Source organism: Schistocerca serialis, chromosome 4 (assembly GCF_023864345.2).
Source record: "Schistocerca serialis cubense isolate TAMUIC-IGC-003099 chromosome 4, iqSchSeri2.2, whole genome shotgun sequence".
Lineage (NCBI taxonomy): Eukaryota > Metazoa > Arthropoda > Insecta > Orthoptera > Acrididae > Schistocerca > Schistocerca serialis.
The window spans coordinates 468,040,415-468,057,835 of NC_064641.1; the positions used below are offsets into that span (position 1 = coordinate 468,040,415).

The 17,421-nt window shown below is 39.7% G+C and overlaps 1 protein-coding gene across 2 annotated transcripts in view; it reads right to left on the minus strand.

The window, feature by feature from the left end:
• The window catches only part of LOC126475114 (cytochrome P450 4g15-like), a 145,376-nt gene that overhangs the window by 46,909 nt on the left and 81,046 nt on the right, over positions 1 to 17,421 (minus strand). For both annotated transcript variants that reach the window (XM_050102701.1, XM_050102699.1), the window contains exon 7: positions 7,210 to 7,336. In XM_050102701.1, coding sequence (XP_049958658.1) covers positions 7,210 to 7,336 — 127 coding nt within the window. The remainder of the gene's footprint in view (positions 1 to 7,209; positions 7,337 to 17,421) is intronic.

A 17,421-nucleotide genomic window follows, 5' to 3' on the forward strand; every position in this document is an offset into this window, starting at 1 on the left:
AGAACAGGTATGGATCCAGTATTGAACCCTGTAGGACCCCTTGGGAACTTTTTCTCCATTCAGAGTAGTAGTTACCTGAATTTAATGTTAAAATAACTCCTTGTTTCCTTTCTATCAGATAAGAACTGAGCCACTGTAATGCAGCACCCTTGATCCTGTAGCTCTTAAGTTTGTTAAGTAATAAAGAGTGGTTCACTGAATCAAAGTTGCCCCTGTGTCCAATAAAAAGTTGTGCTTTTTATCCTTCACTGTTCCCACTATACTACACTCCACCTCTGCATCCATATTAGTTCCACTGAAATTTATCAGGAACTCTGGGTGGTGGACCTGCGGTTCCCTTTTGTGTTTAACACCAGCTTATTCACCCTTATTTCCCCTTACAGTAACTACAGCTTCACTGTTAGTGTCCAACAGCACCACTTCTAATGCACTAAAATTGACAATATTGCCTCTGTATGTGTGTCATTCTCCCACATCTATAACACCACATATTAGTGAAGAATACTCCTCACTTGTACCACAGTCCAGTTACTAGACCAATCTCTTCAAACTCCATGGCTAATCTGACAACAGAGTATAAATCCTCCAGGGCATCTGTTTTCACCCTTCTAGACTTATCAGGTAGCAATTTCCTTAAAAATGCCCCCAATGCCCTCAGCTCCATTTCACAGGGTTATGACCCAGTTTGCCTCATCACTTTCCCCTAATTCATATGTATGTACATTCACTTTCAATATTCTCTCCACAAAATTTTCTACTGAGTCATTATGTCTCTTTGATGATCACCCAAGTGCTCATGAGGAAACCTTATGCTGTTTTGCTTCTTGTACCTTTGTAGGAGACCTTTCTACAATTCATCAAATATTTGTGTGCCTCTTAGTCCCTCTGCACATCTGATATATGTCTTAGCTTCCCCTACTAGCCAAAACTTTGTCACAAGTACTAACTGATTCTGTGACCACCCTGAATATTAGCTGCTAACTGGAGATCATCCAAAAATGACACTGTGTCATCAGTCAACTTTCCAGAGACTGGCTGTGGCTGGACCTAATAAAGGAGTAGGTTGTCTGGCTGATTCCAGTCCTTCTTCCCTAGCTGCAAGCCCATTACACAAATCTGCAATACATGCTTTTAACTCCATCATTTCATTAACCAATGCCTGAACTGGATCCTGATTATTGAACCTTGTGCTTGAGACTGCCATTGTGTAACCTCTATCTCCACTACACACTAAATAACACAAATTAAACTCACAATGGGCCATATGACACAACACATACTTACAGTGTGCTCTAATGTCTTATCGTCATCTGTCTTGACTCTGTGCACTGACTAGTCATATGCCCATAGCGATGACAGTTAACACGAATTACAGTACTGTGTCTGACACTGTACAACATGCAGAATGCCCTGTTGAGTTACACTAATCACATCTCATTAGTCATAAGCAATGCTCATTTCCATTGCCATGGGATAGCAGAACATCAGCCAGTTCCCTGGATGTACTAACGTAACTCTGAAATCCCTATAGATCACTCACTTAGACTCCATCCCTCTACACATAAAACAAGGAAAACAACTACCCACAATTGCTCACTCATCCCACTGCCTGATGAAATTGCACACTCTGGTTGCAAAGCCATGTTGTATGCTGGTACCAGTTTCCAGATGAGGTCCACTAGTGATCCAGGTTAAGTGGGGCTGCTGTGGTGTAGAGGCAGTGGAGTGGTGTGTTGTGGAGGCAGTGGTGCTGGCCAGGGATGGCTAGGAAAACTCCACTGTATGATGCAACATATTTGATTTAGTCTTGAGTTACAATGTTGGAGTGCTGCACAACCTCTGGATATGCCCTCTGCGAGCACCTGGTCCAGTGGCAGTGCCGATGACGTAAAAAGGTTGCAGCAGCAGAATGGCTGTGTGAACAATGTCAGAGACAAATACATCTGCTGAACTGTCCAAAGTATCCACTGCTACTGGGTTAGAAGCTCACCCTGGTGCAAAAGGATGGTGACAGTACCACACTGAATGTGAACCACTGCCCTCCAAGGCAGAAGTTTGGTGCTGCCATGGAGCCTAGGGGATGGCTCATCTGTTGTGGCATTTTAAGTCCACAGGCGCAGAGTTAGAATCATGCCAGACCAGCGTCAACTGCTGACTGGCACATAGTGTGATGGAGACGTGCAAGGCCCCAATGTCATGGAGGGTGCTGCCAGACTGTGCATAATTGTACAAGAATCAGATGGTATTTATAGTGGTTAACATCTCACTTGTTATGCCAGTATGTTGCTTCCAGGCACATTCAAATCAGCACCCTTGCTTCTGTGGTGTGGAAATACTCCACAGCCTGGCTCACAGTTGCACAACTTTCCTGCGAAGTCACCATCATTATACTGCTTGGCACATCTGCCATGTGCTGTACAAACAGGCTTGCTTGAGAAATTACATATCAGTACATCTGTGGCTGTCTGGTTGCCTCACACATGGCTGCCATGGTGCTGCTTTTAATTCAGTAACCCTCAAAATTTAGCAACCACATTACACTAATTAGTTTCACAGATACTGACACCACAATCATTTTCTATAACAAACTTTCTAGTATTGTGCATCATGCATGTCATGACAAAGTCTCACCCATTATTCTTATGTTCAATATTTTGGGCAGGGGCAGCTTTGTGAGTAATTTAACAGTATAGGATAATATTTAACAAAAAGTATGAGTCTGAAAATCAATCATGAAACTGTGACTTGCTCCTGTGATGGTCTGTAATTGTGGCACAAGAGAAACAAACAAAAATTGGACCACTGAATTCAAAATAAATGTTAGAGATGTTTGGAAGTGAAGTCTCAGAAGCAGCTAGGTTGGAAAACTATGAGTAAAGATGACAAATTAGAGAATAATAACGATCATCAACAAAAAGCTGTTGAAAATTTGGATCTTGACACTGATGTTGTTACAACTGTTCAGTGCTGGGCAGGAACTGAAATACAAAAAGATGAAATAGAAGATGATTGTTGTACTGAGTCTGACTTGGGAAAATTGTTTAATTATATAGTGACTGAAGTGGAGAGTGAGTTAGTAATTGTCAATACAGTAGGGCATAAAGCTGATGATTGACAATCAGATATTGTTCGTAGATGGGGGGGAGGTTGTGAACAGATTGTGTGAGGTGCATCCAGTAAGTTTCCCTATGTGTTATAAAAAAGCATGAACACAATTTATCATGTTGAAATAATTTTATCAACATTGTACAATGCTTCTGTTACTTTCCTACATAGTTTCAATGTTGTTCCAAGCAATCTCAGTAATATGACACAAGTTTTTCCAATCGAGTGTTGTATGAGGCTGTGACCTGTGCTTGTAACCAGCTGTTCACTGTAGATTTCACTACATCATCACTGTTAAAGTGCTTACCTCCACAGTGAACTTTGAGTTGGAGGAGCATGTGAAAATCGTTTGGGGCAATATCTGGTGAATATGGAGGATGTGGGGACACTTCCCAGTTGAATCTACTAAGTTCCACCTGGATCATTCAAGCTGTATGTGGCTGAGCGTTGTCATGAAGAAAGAGACAAAACTCCAGGACTTTTTTTTCAATTGCAGCTAGCAGAGCCTTCAGGACATTTCAGTATCTCTCTGCATTCATTGTGGTGTTGCAAAGCAGGTAGTGAACAAGCAAAACCCAAAAGATGGTTGCCATATATTTCCCTGCCAATTGTGTGACCTTCGCCTTTTTTTGTGCCACTTTTTCCAGGGTTCTTGCACACAATACCCTGACATTTCGACTCAGGAGTCAAATGATGGATCAAGGTCTCACCCCCAGCCCCAGTAAAAGCCATTTGAACAGCAGATCTCCCTCTGTCTGATGTGTTTCCAGATACATTATGTCCGGACTCATCAGCTGCTGCTTGTGAATATCACACCCATCTTGCACATAGTTTGTGATAGTGAAGATGGTCTGTCAGGGTCTTTGCAATGGATGAGCATCCAATTGCAACCCCAGCAAGTAGCTGCATTGGGATGTTGTTAATGGTAACATGACTATCTTCCTCCACAATATTAAGAACTGAAATAATGGCATCATCACATGTCACTGTAGTGGGTCTCCCTGTGCACTGTGCATCATGCTCAGTTTCACACCCTTCAACAAACTGTACATGCCAGTGTTGAACCATTTGAATCCTCCTACAGCCTACCAAATAGATAGAGATTGATTCCAATAGGATATTGACATCAGATAGTTGTTTTGCTGCTAAAAAAATTAATGGCAGACTGCACCTCAAAAGCAGACACACTTAATAGTGGTAACTCCATGCTAGCTCTGGCAGTGTAAGGGCAACATACTGTGGTGTGCATCACAAGCTGGTATGAACATTGTCGACACATACCAGTCCAACTTAAAGTAGAGAAACTTATTTATTGGTCTACCCTTGTAATTAATGTTACTGATGTTGATGGGAGTCAGGAAAGGGAGATTAATAATAATGAAGATTCAGAGGTTGACAGTGAGATTTACATTGAAATAAATGAGCATGAGGTAATGAATTTAAATAGTAAATATGTTGCTCCAGATATTGAAAATAGGAAAAATAGGGTTGCTAATGAAATGGCACTTGAAAATCACATGTTGCCTATTAGTTTCGGTGAGTTACTGCTCATTAAAGTGTTGACAGATGAAAGTTAAAAGTGTTATAATGAATTAAGATTGTGCATGAGTTTGGAGGGAAAACGAGAAAAATTCTTAAGGATACTTTGGAATAATTATGAGACTGAGAAAAATGGAAAGGCTGCAGGAAAATCTTGTTAAAATTTGTGAAACTTTATACCCAATCTGGTGGGAGAAAATAAAAATAATTGTTAAGGGAAGAATGTGTACCATTATAAATTGTGTTGTAGATCAAGCTGCATTTGAAGAAAATTTCATTAATGAGGAACTTGGTGTATCTGAAACATGTTCAAAACCAAAAAGGAAAAACTTGTGGAAAAAGAAATTTACATGAAATGGGATTCAAAGACATTGAGAATAATTTGTTGTATGAGAATTCTAAAGGGAAAGAGTAACGTAATGAGTCAGGCTGTCCACACAGTAATGTTAAGATTGAGGAATGGGAAGGAAAATATTTAATTAATAGCCTATTTTCAGAATAAAAAAACCTCAGAGACATATCAAAATATGGAAAGTAGCCTATTTTCAGAATAAAAAAACCTCAGAGACATATCAAAAAATGGAAAGGACTTTGTAGAAATGTGAGTGGTAGGATTAAAAACAGAGGAAGCTGTGGGAAACACAGTAAAGTGGCGAAAAGTCAAGTATTGATAACTTCTAAAATCAGGGATGTAATATTTGGACGTATTTGTCTAGTGGTTCCTAGCTTATGTGAAAATTGTACTTTGGATGTAGATTGGGTAATCATATTAGCTTTGCAGTGAATGATGTTATGATTTTCATATTTCATGACAAATGGCTCTGGCTACATTTTCTATTTAGCCAACATCAATTAAATGTTTGACCTACTTCAAACCGATACTGAATGCTGGTCTGACCTGCCAGAGGTGGCAGTCATATGTGTGTGAGGTGTGCTGCCTGTGTGAATGAATGTGTGTGTGTTTCTTTTTGTGACAAAGGCTTTGGCCTAAACCTAATGTGGAAACGTCTTTTAGTTGTGCCTGTCTGCAACTTAATGAGTATCTTTACAGTAAGTAGCAGTCCGACTTTTCCATACATTGTTGACATACAAGGAAAAGTGTAATTCATATTGTGGGTAGCTTCATTATTTGTTACTGCTCATACTTTAACTCCTAAGATTTCAATGTATTTTGTGAATGAAGACTCCAGTAAATACAGGGTGTTTCAGAAAGGACTTTACAACTTTGAAAATTCATATAAATTAATTCATAGTACCTACAGAGGTGACTGTAGTGTCAACTTGTAGGGAAATACATCAAGTTTTGTCTTGCATAGTTCACTAATGCTGAATTAGTTGGTTTGAAGAATCGAAGTTGGCGACAGCAGTTCAGCATAATTTCCATACCAAGTACACTAAAGATCCTCCTAGTAGGCCTACAATTTATGAGTTGCATAAATGTTTTGTAGAAACAGGGTGCTCGGTACGACATGGTAAATCATCAGGTTGTCCAAGCACATCTGACGATGTTGTTAAGTGAGTGAGGCAATGTTTTCTCAACAGCCCTACAAAATCGACCTAGCATGCATCTTGTGAACTGCAAATCTCATGTGCAACTGTTTGCCATGTGTTGAGAAACCATTTGCATTTAAAACTGTACAGACTGACAATCATACAAGTAATAAAAGACACTGATAAAATTGCTTGCAAGAACTTCTATATGGATATGTTAAATCGATTACATGAGGATGAACATTTCTTGGACAAAATCATCTTTTCTGATGAGTCAACTTTTCACTTAAGTTGCAAGGTTAACACATGTAACTGTAGGATTTGGGTCAGTGAGAATCCACATCAAACGTTGAAACATGTTTGTGATAGCCCTAAACTGAACATTTTTTGTGCATTGAGCAAGAACAAAGTGTAAGGCTCCTTTTTTTCCCCATGAGAGTACTATCTATGGGATAGTGTACCTGGATATGTTACAATTTTTGGTACCACAGATCAATGATAATGACCAAGAACAAAAATGTTTTCTTCATGCAAGATGGTGCACCACCCCACCACCCGGCTGACATCTGGGATGTTCTCAGTGACTGCTTTCCAGATCAATGGATTGGCCATGATGTGCCAATTGCATGGCCCCCATGTTCTCCAGACCTGACACATGCTTGATTTTTTTTATGGAGATTCATCAAGGATATTGTGTTTGTACCTCCTGAGCCAGCTTCTCTACCTGTACTTAGAGCAAGAATTTACACTGCCACTGAGCAAGTTGCACCTGAAATGTTACAGTGAGTTTGGGAAGAAATATACTTCCAATGGGATTTTTGCACAATAACCAATGGAAGCCACATACAACATCTTTAGTTTAAGGTAAAACAACTTGATGTGTTTCCCTCTAAATCCAGCTCTATATTTTCTTTCACTAAATTTATATGAATTTTTAAAATTGTAAAGTCCTTTTTGAAACACCCTGTATACATGCTACAATTTATAATATCATTCAGTAGCACTTTGGAAATAAAAATATAAAACATTTTTTGGTAGTGGACATTTTACACATTAGAACCACACCATACTTACTTTTGATGAGAGACCGTGTATTGTATTCAGATGCTGCAACTGTTCCTTAGCCATTCCTACCAAGCGGAATATTGGTTCTAGCCTCAGCCAAACCTTGTACGTTCTCTGGTGAATAATATCACACATCCTGAAAAAACAGAAGGGAACGAATAAACTTTAAGAACACATTTGAAGCTTTAATGACCTGGCAGGCAGTTATTATCTGTATGTTCCCTGGATCACACTTGCGACCTTTCACTAAGATGTGGAATGACTCATTTCATCATTTCAGCAGAATGTATGGTGGCATGCTGACTATATATAGTATTTCTTAAGATTTATCTAAGGCAGAGTGATGGATATTATAAATCATATCTCCTTCTAGTATTGTAATTATCAATGCTACTGTTGTGATTGATCACTGACAACAGGGTTCATAAGGCAGTAGATATACCCGGGGGCTATTGTCCACATGCCCAACTCATAACGTTACAAGCAACTGGTTTGACTGTCACAGATTGGTCTGAATCTGACAGATTGGTTGTGGGCTAGTGTGAGTGTTTGTTGGGGCAGCCAGCTGCCAGATGGACTGTGACAGGCGAGCTGAGTGGAAGTAAAGGTGTCTAGCAAGCCACAAGGCCCAATGGTCATTGGGGTTATCCCAGGCAGAAAAAGGGGTGTGTTGTAGCAACATGGTCTAGGGACAAGCTAAGATGGAGGGACGTGCCACTTGAAATGTTGTCACTAATATAATTTTAATGAAAATGCATTAAATTCATTGCAAGTAAGCTACAGAAAAAGTGACAGCAGTTTTGGAGCCATGGCAGTGGGACAAGATCATTGAATATAAATCCATGTCTGTAGCTTTAATAGTTAAAAAATTGTTAACATTATTCCATTATTGTTTATAATAAATTGTAACAATTGAATCCATAATGAATGTCACACTTGTGATCACCAGATGTAAGAGGATAATGCCTGCAATATAATGAATAGATTATTTATCTTACTAAACAAATTGAAAGATGTTATAAACAATTTAGTTTATTAATGTATATAGTGCCATTACTATGAAATCCTCCACAGGGACACAAATGATCTTACCAGCATGAATTTCCATCTTTAGTATTCCAATAACTTTCAATGTGTATTTAATCCTCAAGCAGGCAAGCTGTGTCTTATAACATGAGCATGTGTATCACTTACTTTGTACACTTGTAAAGAATAACTGTCTTTATGTTGGTAAGGTAAACATCTATGAGCAAAGTCACAATTTAATATTAAATTAATTAAATAATAAAATGAGCTTTCGTTATATCACTCACTGCATACAAGTGTTACTCCTCAGTAATACCTGACTCTAAACATTGAACAGCACAGTTACATCAGCTACCAGCCAACTGCTCAATGAATTACTGATTATCTCAAAGAAGACTGTCTCCTTGCAGAATTGTGGTGCTAGCTTGGGATCTGGGTTATTTTCTTGCATGGATCATAAAATTTTTTTCACCTACCTCAACGTTTATTTTATATTACTGCTGTTCATTTGGACATGTGACAACACAACTTATCACTATGTTAGCTGAAGCAATAATGAAGGAATAGGTACAGACTTGCAATTGTAAAACAACAATGGAACAATAGGAGACAATGTTATTTATGTCTGGCACATTTCATACATAAGTGCACTCACTCAATGGTTAATTGTAGATGTGATTTATAAAGTAGGTCAGTTAGTGTTTTGACTCGAATACTGGATGTGCTGATCTATGTGTTTGACATTTGTTTAAAATTGTTGAAATAATGTGTGAGTGGGTTTATTAAGAGATCACATAATGACTGAAAAGGTTTTTATTGTTTTATCATAAGTATTTATATGATTATTATGAAAATTATGAATGGCGGTCAGGATGAAAGTATCTTCACTGCATCAAGGGGTGGTCATATGATCAAACATTTGAATAAGTATGCAGGGCAGAGCCCACAGTCTTTCACCCATCTTCTTTGCATTTGCAGTTTTGGTGAGATATTTGATTTTGCTTTTGTCTGGAGATGGAAAGTTATGGGTGGTGTGTATGCCACAAATGCTATTTTTGTGTACTGGGTCTTGTAAAGTATTATTTAGAGCATGCTGCTAGGTGTGAATGCTATGTCTGCACAAAGTAATACCAAAATTTGCACTGGTGACAGACACTGAACACTAATTCAGTGCATTATTTGTATGTGTCCACCCATCACATACATTTTATTTCTCTAAAATGGGATTTATATCAAATGGATTAATATTACTAAAGGTATTTATATCAAAGTTAAAATCAATATATTTATAGCAATGTTATCATCCTTCAGGATTTCAACCAACAGATCCAACCTCAGTAAATTTTTTATTAAATTATTCACTATTGTCTCACTGTTAATATAAAGCTTTGGTATGATAATTATTATGCTGTGTTTTGTGTTAAAGAGTGACAATATACAGCCATTCCTTATTGATGTTAGCAAGCATGCTCACTGCCCATGTTCTGGGGGATGGGAAAAACATCATAAACTGTTTAAAGAGTTGTCTGAAAGAGGTTCTACAGTGGGACACTTCATATTTTCCTCATTACACACTTCTATGCAACAGATACCTTTCTCTTCAGTGATGAGTTATCAAAGAATATGATGACATTAAGTCATTAGTAAATAGGGAAAGTAAGTTGACTTTTTAACACTGTCATCTCCAAAATATGATATTATTCATTACGCAAAAGTTGTTGAAGATGTTTAAAAAGATCTATAACATATGGCTTCTAGTTCAGATTCTTATCAATATAAATATCTAAGAATTTTGAATATTCTCCTTCATTTTTTAATCCACCCTCAAGCTTTATTTCTCATGGTGTAGTCAAACCTTGTGAAGTACTTAATAGTATTGTGATGGGGGATTGTAATTTGATAGTAGGAAAAGGAAGAGAAGGAAAAGTAATAGGTGAATATAGACTTTGGGAAAGGAATGGAAGGAGGAGCCACCTGGCAGAATTTTGCACAGAGCATAATTTATTCATTTTTAACACTTGGTTTAAGAAATGTGAACGAGGGTTGTATACATGGAAGATACCCAGAGACACCAGAAGGGTTCAGATTGATTGTGTAATAGTAAGACAGAGATTTTGGAACCAGATATTAAATTGTAAGACAAGTCCAGGGGCAGATGTGGACTCTGGCCACAATTTATTGGTTATGAACTGTAGATTAAAACTGAAGGAATTGAAAAAGGTAGGAAGGTTAAGATGAAGGAGCAAGAAGTTGTTGAGAGTTTCAGAGGGAGCATCAGGCAACAATTTACTAGAACAGGGGAACTGAATAAAGAAGAAGATGAATGGGTAGCTTTGAGAAATGAGATAGTGTAGACAACAGCAGTCAAATATGTAAAAATACAAGGTCCTGTAGAAATCTTTGAATTTAACTGATGAAGGGTTAAAATATAAAAATTCAGCAAATGAAACAGGTGAAAGGGAATACAAATGTCTAAAAAAAGAGATTGACAGTAAGTGCGTAATGGCTAAGCAGGAATGGATGGAGGAATAATGTAAGGAGTCAGAAGCATACTTCATAAGGCAAAAGATAGATACCACCTCCAGGACAATTAAAGATGCCTTTGGTGAAAAGAAAAGCAGCTGCATGAATATCAAGAGTTAGGCTGGAAAGCCAGTCCTCAGCAAAGAAGGGAAAGATGAAAGTTGAAGGATTATTTAGAGTGCCTTTACAAGGGAGATGAATTGAAGGCAATATTATAGAACTGGAAGAGGACATAGATGAACATGAGATCGGAGGTATTATGGTAAAAAAATCATAGGGTAAAAATCATAGAGGGAGACAAGGAGATGAATACAGTAAGCAGATTCAAAAGAATGTAAGTTTCACTAGTTATTCAGAGATGAAGAGGTTTGCACAGGCTATAGTAGCATGGAGAGTGGCATCAAACCGGTCTCTGGACTGAAGACCACAACAGTGACAGCATGTGAGAAAAGCTGCACTAAGATTTCAGTGGTGGCAACTACTTTTAAATCTTCAGAAATCTAAAATTGTGCTTTTCACAAAAACTAAAATGTAGTGCCCTATGACTACAAAATAACTGAGTCACAAATGGAATCAATCAACTCACACAAATATCTTGGTGTAACAATTTCTGCAAGTACAAAATGGAATGGTCACATAGACTAAGTTACAGGTAAAGCAAGTGGAGATGATGTCGTACTGGTGGACACTGGTAAAATGCAAGTATTAAACAAAGGAGATTGCTTACAAAACACTCACTCATGAAAACTATCCCTGAATGTTCCTGAAGCATGTGGGTTCCATATCAAATAGCACTAAAAAGAGATCCTGAATGATTACAAAGAAAGCCAGCATGAATTGTCACACATTTGTTTGATCCATGAGAGAGTAACACAGAAATCTTGATCTGCACACACCTGAGAATAGATGACAACTATCCCATGCAAGCTGTTCTCTGCACATCAACGAAACAGCAAGAATCCCTACTGAATTACAAAAAAGGGAGTACTCCATGCCACAGTCATCAAAGTGGTTTACAAAATATAGATGTAGATGTACCACATGAAATAAATCTAAAAACGAGTGAGCAAGAGATTTTAAAGGTTGTGTCCTCCAAGTTTGTGTGTCTGCATATACACTCCTGGAAATGGAAAAAAGAACACATTGACACCGGTGTGTCAGACCCACCATACTTGCTCCGGACACTGCGAGAGGGCTGTACAAGCAATGATCACACGCACGGCACAGCGGACACACCAGGAACCGCGGTGTTGGCCGTCGAATGGCGCTAGCTGCGCAGCGTTTGTGCACCGCCGCCGTCAGTATCAGCCAGTTTGCCGTGGCATACGGAGCTCCATCGCAATCTTTAACACTGGTAGCATGCTGCGACAGCGTGGACGTGAACCGTATGTGCAGTTGACGGACTTTGAGCGAGGGCGTATAGTGGGCATGCGGGAGGCCGGGTGGACGTACCGCCGAATTGCTCAACACGTGGGGCGTGAGGTCTCCAGAGTACATCGATGTTGTCGCCAGTGGTCGGCGGAAGGTGCACGTGCCCGTCGACCTGGGACCGGACCGCAGCGACGCACGGATGCACGCCAAGACCGTAGGATCCTACGCAGTGCCGTAGGGGACCGCACCGCCACTTCCCAGCAAATTAGGGACACTGTTGCTCCTGGGGTATCGGCGAGGACCATTCGCAACCGTCTCCATGAAGCTGGGCTACGGTCCCGCACACCGTTAGGCCATCTTCCGCTCACACCCCAACATCGTGCAGCCCGCCTCCAGTGGTGTCGCGACAGGCGTGAATGGAGGGACGAATGGAGACGTGTCGTCTTCAGCGATGAGAGTCGCTTCTGCCTTGGTGCCAATGATGGTCGTATGCGTGTTTGGTGCCGTGCAGGTGAGCGCCACAATCAGGACTGCATATGACCGAGGCACACAGGGCCAACACCCGGCATCATGGTGTGGGGAGCGATCTCCTACACTGGCCGTACACCACTGGTGATCATCGAGGGGACACTGAATAGTGCACGGTACATCCAAACCGTCATCGAACCCATCGTTCTACCATTCCTAGACCGGCAAGGGAACTTGCTGTTCCAACAGGACAATGCACGTCCGCATGTATCCCGTGTCACCCAACGTGCTCTAGAAGGTGTAAGTCAACTACCCTGGCCAGCAAGATCTCCGGATCTGTCCCCCATTGAGCATGTTTGGGACTGGATGAAGCGTCGTCTCACGCGGTCTGCACGTCCAGCACGAACGCTGGTCCAACTGAGGCGCCAGGTGGAAATGGCATGGCAAGCCATTCCACAGGACTACATCCAGCATCTCTACGATCGTCTCCATGGGAGAATAGCAGCCTGCATTGCTGCGAAAGGTGGATATACACTGTACTAGTGCCGACATTGTGCATGCTCTGTTGCCTGTGTCTATGTGCCTGTGGTTCTGTCAGTGTGATCATGTGATGTATCTGACCCCAGGAATGTGTCAATAAAGTTTCCCCTTCCTGGGACAATGAATTCACGGTGTTCTTATTTCAATTTCCAGGAGTGTAGATAGCAAACTGAAGTGGCACTACCATATTCAAGATCTGTGCAAAATATCAATCATGACAATGTTTTCCTAAGAAACATATCTAACAGCAGGGAGATGAACACAATAAAAACAGCATACTTTGGCTATTTTCATCCATTTATGGCTTATGGTATAATATTTTGGGGAACTCAGCAACTAGCAAAAAAAGTGATCTATGCACAGAAGTAGTTTGTAAAAATTTAGTGTGAAGTCCATCCTAGACACTCATGTAGAAAAAGATCCTTACAACCATTGATCAATATACTTTTTCCCTGATGTCCTTTGTTATTAAACATAACAAGTTACTCAAAACCAGTGCTTGGTATCATAACTATACGAGAGCACGCAGAAAATTAATGTGTCCAAATTTTTTATGTGACAACTCTTAAAGCTTTTTAAATAAAACAAACATTATTACTGTAGATTAACATTCTACATGTTTATTCTTCACATCTACATATTTATTTCTCAACATAGTCACCCTGCTTACAAAGACGTTTCTCCTAAGGAGACATCAGTTTGTTGATACCATCACTGTACAATGATTGACTTTGTTGATGGAGCTACAGCCTCTCCTCTGTTTGCATGACTTCACCACTATCAAGGTGAAGTCCTCAAAGGTGTTCTTTACATTTGGGAAACAGATGAAAATCAGATAAGGCCAAGTTGGGACTCTATGGAGGGTGATTGGTGACACTGAACCCAAGGCACCAGATTGTTGCAGATGTCACAGGACTTGTGTGTGGACTGGCATTGTCAAGCTAAAGGAGAGGATGCTCCATCTGTGGATGAGATCTTTTAAAATTACCACACACTGTTTTTCATGTACTGAAATAGTTACATTATACACCACCATGTTACATGCTACACTTCAGAACCTTCTAGTGGCATAGAGCTGCAAATATCTAGATATGAAGAATAAAGATGCAGAATGTTAGTAGTGTTTGTTTCATTTAAAAAGCTTTAAGAGTTCTCACATAAAAATTTGAAAGTATTACTGTTCAGCATGCCCTTGTGACACCCAGAGGGAACTTGATATTCCTTATGATCTAAGAAAAAAGTATGGTGCAGAAGGGGGTTCTGTACAGTATGGCCAAGATTTTCAATTCCCTCCCATCACAAATTAAACATTTAGTTGGGAACATGCCCAAGTTTAAAGAAAAACTGAGATTATTGCCTTTAGGTATGTGTTACAGTGTAGATGAATTTCTAAGCAACAATGCATAATACTTGTATTGTAATACACCTGTAATTTAAACAGGTGATTTAACAAAAATTATGATCACTGAATGTGATGAATAATTTCTTTTTAGTAAGCTTAAACCTATTTTTGTGGTCAATATGGTGGATTCATCATTCTTTGTTTAAGTACAGTGTAACTCAGGTTTATATACTTCTGTATATTCCTAAGTGAGGCAATGTACGGTAGATTATATGATAAACTTCCATAAGATAAATGTACTTACATATTAAATATAAAATTAAAAATTGACTCATTCTGTTTTCAGTGATTTGTTCGCATAGGGAAATTGAAATAAATAAATACAGAAGTTGAGAGGGTTTCGCTTGTAAAAGAGATTAGATGCCCAAATAGCTGGTAAATTATTGACAGTAATTGGGTAACAAAAGTAATTCTAAATGCAGCAAATGAAGTGTTCTTAATTAATCATGCCCAGCACAAGTTTCCAATCAAATGATATACATAAAGGAAGCTGGCTGTCACTGGATGGAATGACAGTTAATCAGAAAGATCACATTGAAATTGACATCAAAGCAAAGAACTGGTTGATAGATGTAAAGACAGCATGGGGTGCAGAGTGCAGGAGCAATGAACTCACAGTCAGAGTTAGAAACAATGTTAAGAAAGTAGTTCACAATTTGCTCAAAGGTACTACAAAGAATTTCAGTTCCAGCAACTACTATGAAATTCTGCAGGAAGAGGTATCACAAAAGAACCCAGAAGGATATGACTATGAAGTCTTTCATGACGGAGTCCTTGCATAAAAAGTTCTCGGTTTACTTGCCACATCAAATGACTTCATAGTCATATCAGTTTCCTCTATGGAGAGGATGTAGTGTGCAGTGTTCATCAGCTGAAGAAGCTGTGACTGAAACAGTCACAGCTGCTGAGTAATCTGGCTTTTCTACAATGTTGTTGTGACAAGGAGGTTGTACCAAATTTTGCAGTTGTCGAACATCACATCCAAACTGCTGCAGTGAATAGAATTTTGTGGAAGGCAAGTCATGCGATCATCAGGGAGAGTATACATCATATGAGGTATGAACTGGATGCCAACACTCGTTCCTTATATAGTTGCCATTTGTTTTTGTCTGCCATTTTGTCACCTTGAGACTGGGAGTCAGTAGATATGACCTTGGCTGCACATCAGTGAGCTAATTTAAGCAAGACTACAGCAAAACAGGCTGATAAATTTGTGCACCTTAACCCTGGAAAAGGAATTTCTGGGTCCAGTGACACACATCGCACTGTTATCAACTTCTCCGACAAGGAAATTGATGACACCACCATCTCAGTTCAGTAAGGGACTGAACTTTTCTCCAGCTCCACAAAAGCTACCAATGGCTGAGATTATCAGTGGAGTAGAACAAGTGGTTTGGCACCTTCCCGAAGAGGTAGTAAATGAGGTAAGGCTTGCCACCAGTCAGATTTTACTAACAGCCAATTCTCCTAAGTCCAACGTAAGCAGAGCGGAGAAACTGGCATTGAAATCATTGGGGAAGGATCAAAAGTTAGTTGTGCTACCAGCAGACAAAGGGAATGCCACAGTTATCCTCAATGCTACTGATTATAATAAGAAAGTGGCCCTATTATTGGAAGATACCACGTTCCAGATTCTTAAACGGGATACCACAGCAGCACTTAGCAGTAAGACAGGGGAGCTATTGAAGAACTCTGGCCTCCCAGAAGAACTAGTCAAGAATCTATGACCAGGAGCACCAAGGCCACCCAGGTTATACGGTCTACTGAAGATCCATAAGGATGGGTTCCCATTGAGACCTGTTGTTAGTGCTATTGGGTCTCCTACATATCGGTTGGCAAAATACTTACCCAAATTATTAGCACCTATAGTCAGCCACTGTAGCCATCATATTAACAACTCAAAAATTTTGTTGACATTATAAAGCAGATGAGGATAGGTCTGAATGACATCATGATCAGCCTAGATGTGGTCTCTTTGTTTACAAAGGTACCGGTGGAAGATAAATTAAAATTGTTGGCTGCTCATTTCTCTCCTGAACTACTGAAGTTATTTTGACACACTTTGATGACCACCTATTTTTTGTATGGTGGAAAATATTATGAAATGACTGATGGAAGAGCCATGGGTTCGCCACTGTCACCCGCCATAGATAACTTTTTCATGGAGGATTTCGAAGAATGAGCATTGAACAGTGCTCCCTTACGTCCATCCTGCTTCTTCAAGTGTGTTGACGATACATTTTTAATCTGGGCACATGACAACGAGGCACTGCAGCAGTTTGTTGATCATTTGAATGGTATACACCAGAACATAAGATTCACAGTGGAGGTGGAGAAGGATGGGAAGTTACCCTTCTTAGACATACTGGTGGAGCGAAAATCAGATGGATGTCTTGGACATTCTGTGTACAGAAAACTGACTTATACAGATTTATATCTAAATGCACAAAGTTGTCACAACCCAACTCAGAAGAGAGCTATGCTGAACACCTTGGTACACAGAGCAAGGACTATTTTGGACAAGGATCATCTCAGCTCCGAGATTAACCATCTGATGACAGTATTCAGAAAAAAAATGGATATTCTGATCATGATATCAGATCTACTCTGGTGAAGAAACCTAGGAAGGACGCTGTTCGAACAGATCAAGAGGACCAACACATTGTGTGGTTACCATTCTGCGGTGCAATGCTGAGCAAGATCAGTAGAGTCCTGAGCCGGCAGGGAATCAGACCAGTCTTCCGGCCACCCAGGAATATTAAGGAAATGTTGCGACCTGTGAAAGATAATCTCAGCCTGAAAGTACTAGGAATTTACAGCATTCTTTGCGAGTGAGCAAAGATTATGTGGACCAGTCTATAAGAACTGTTGCCGATCGCTGTGTGGAATGT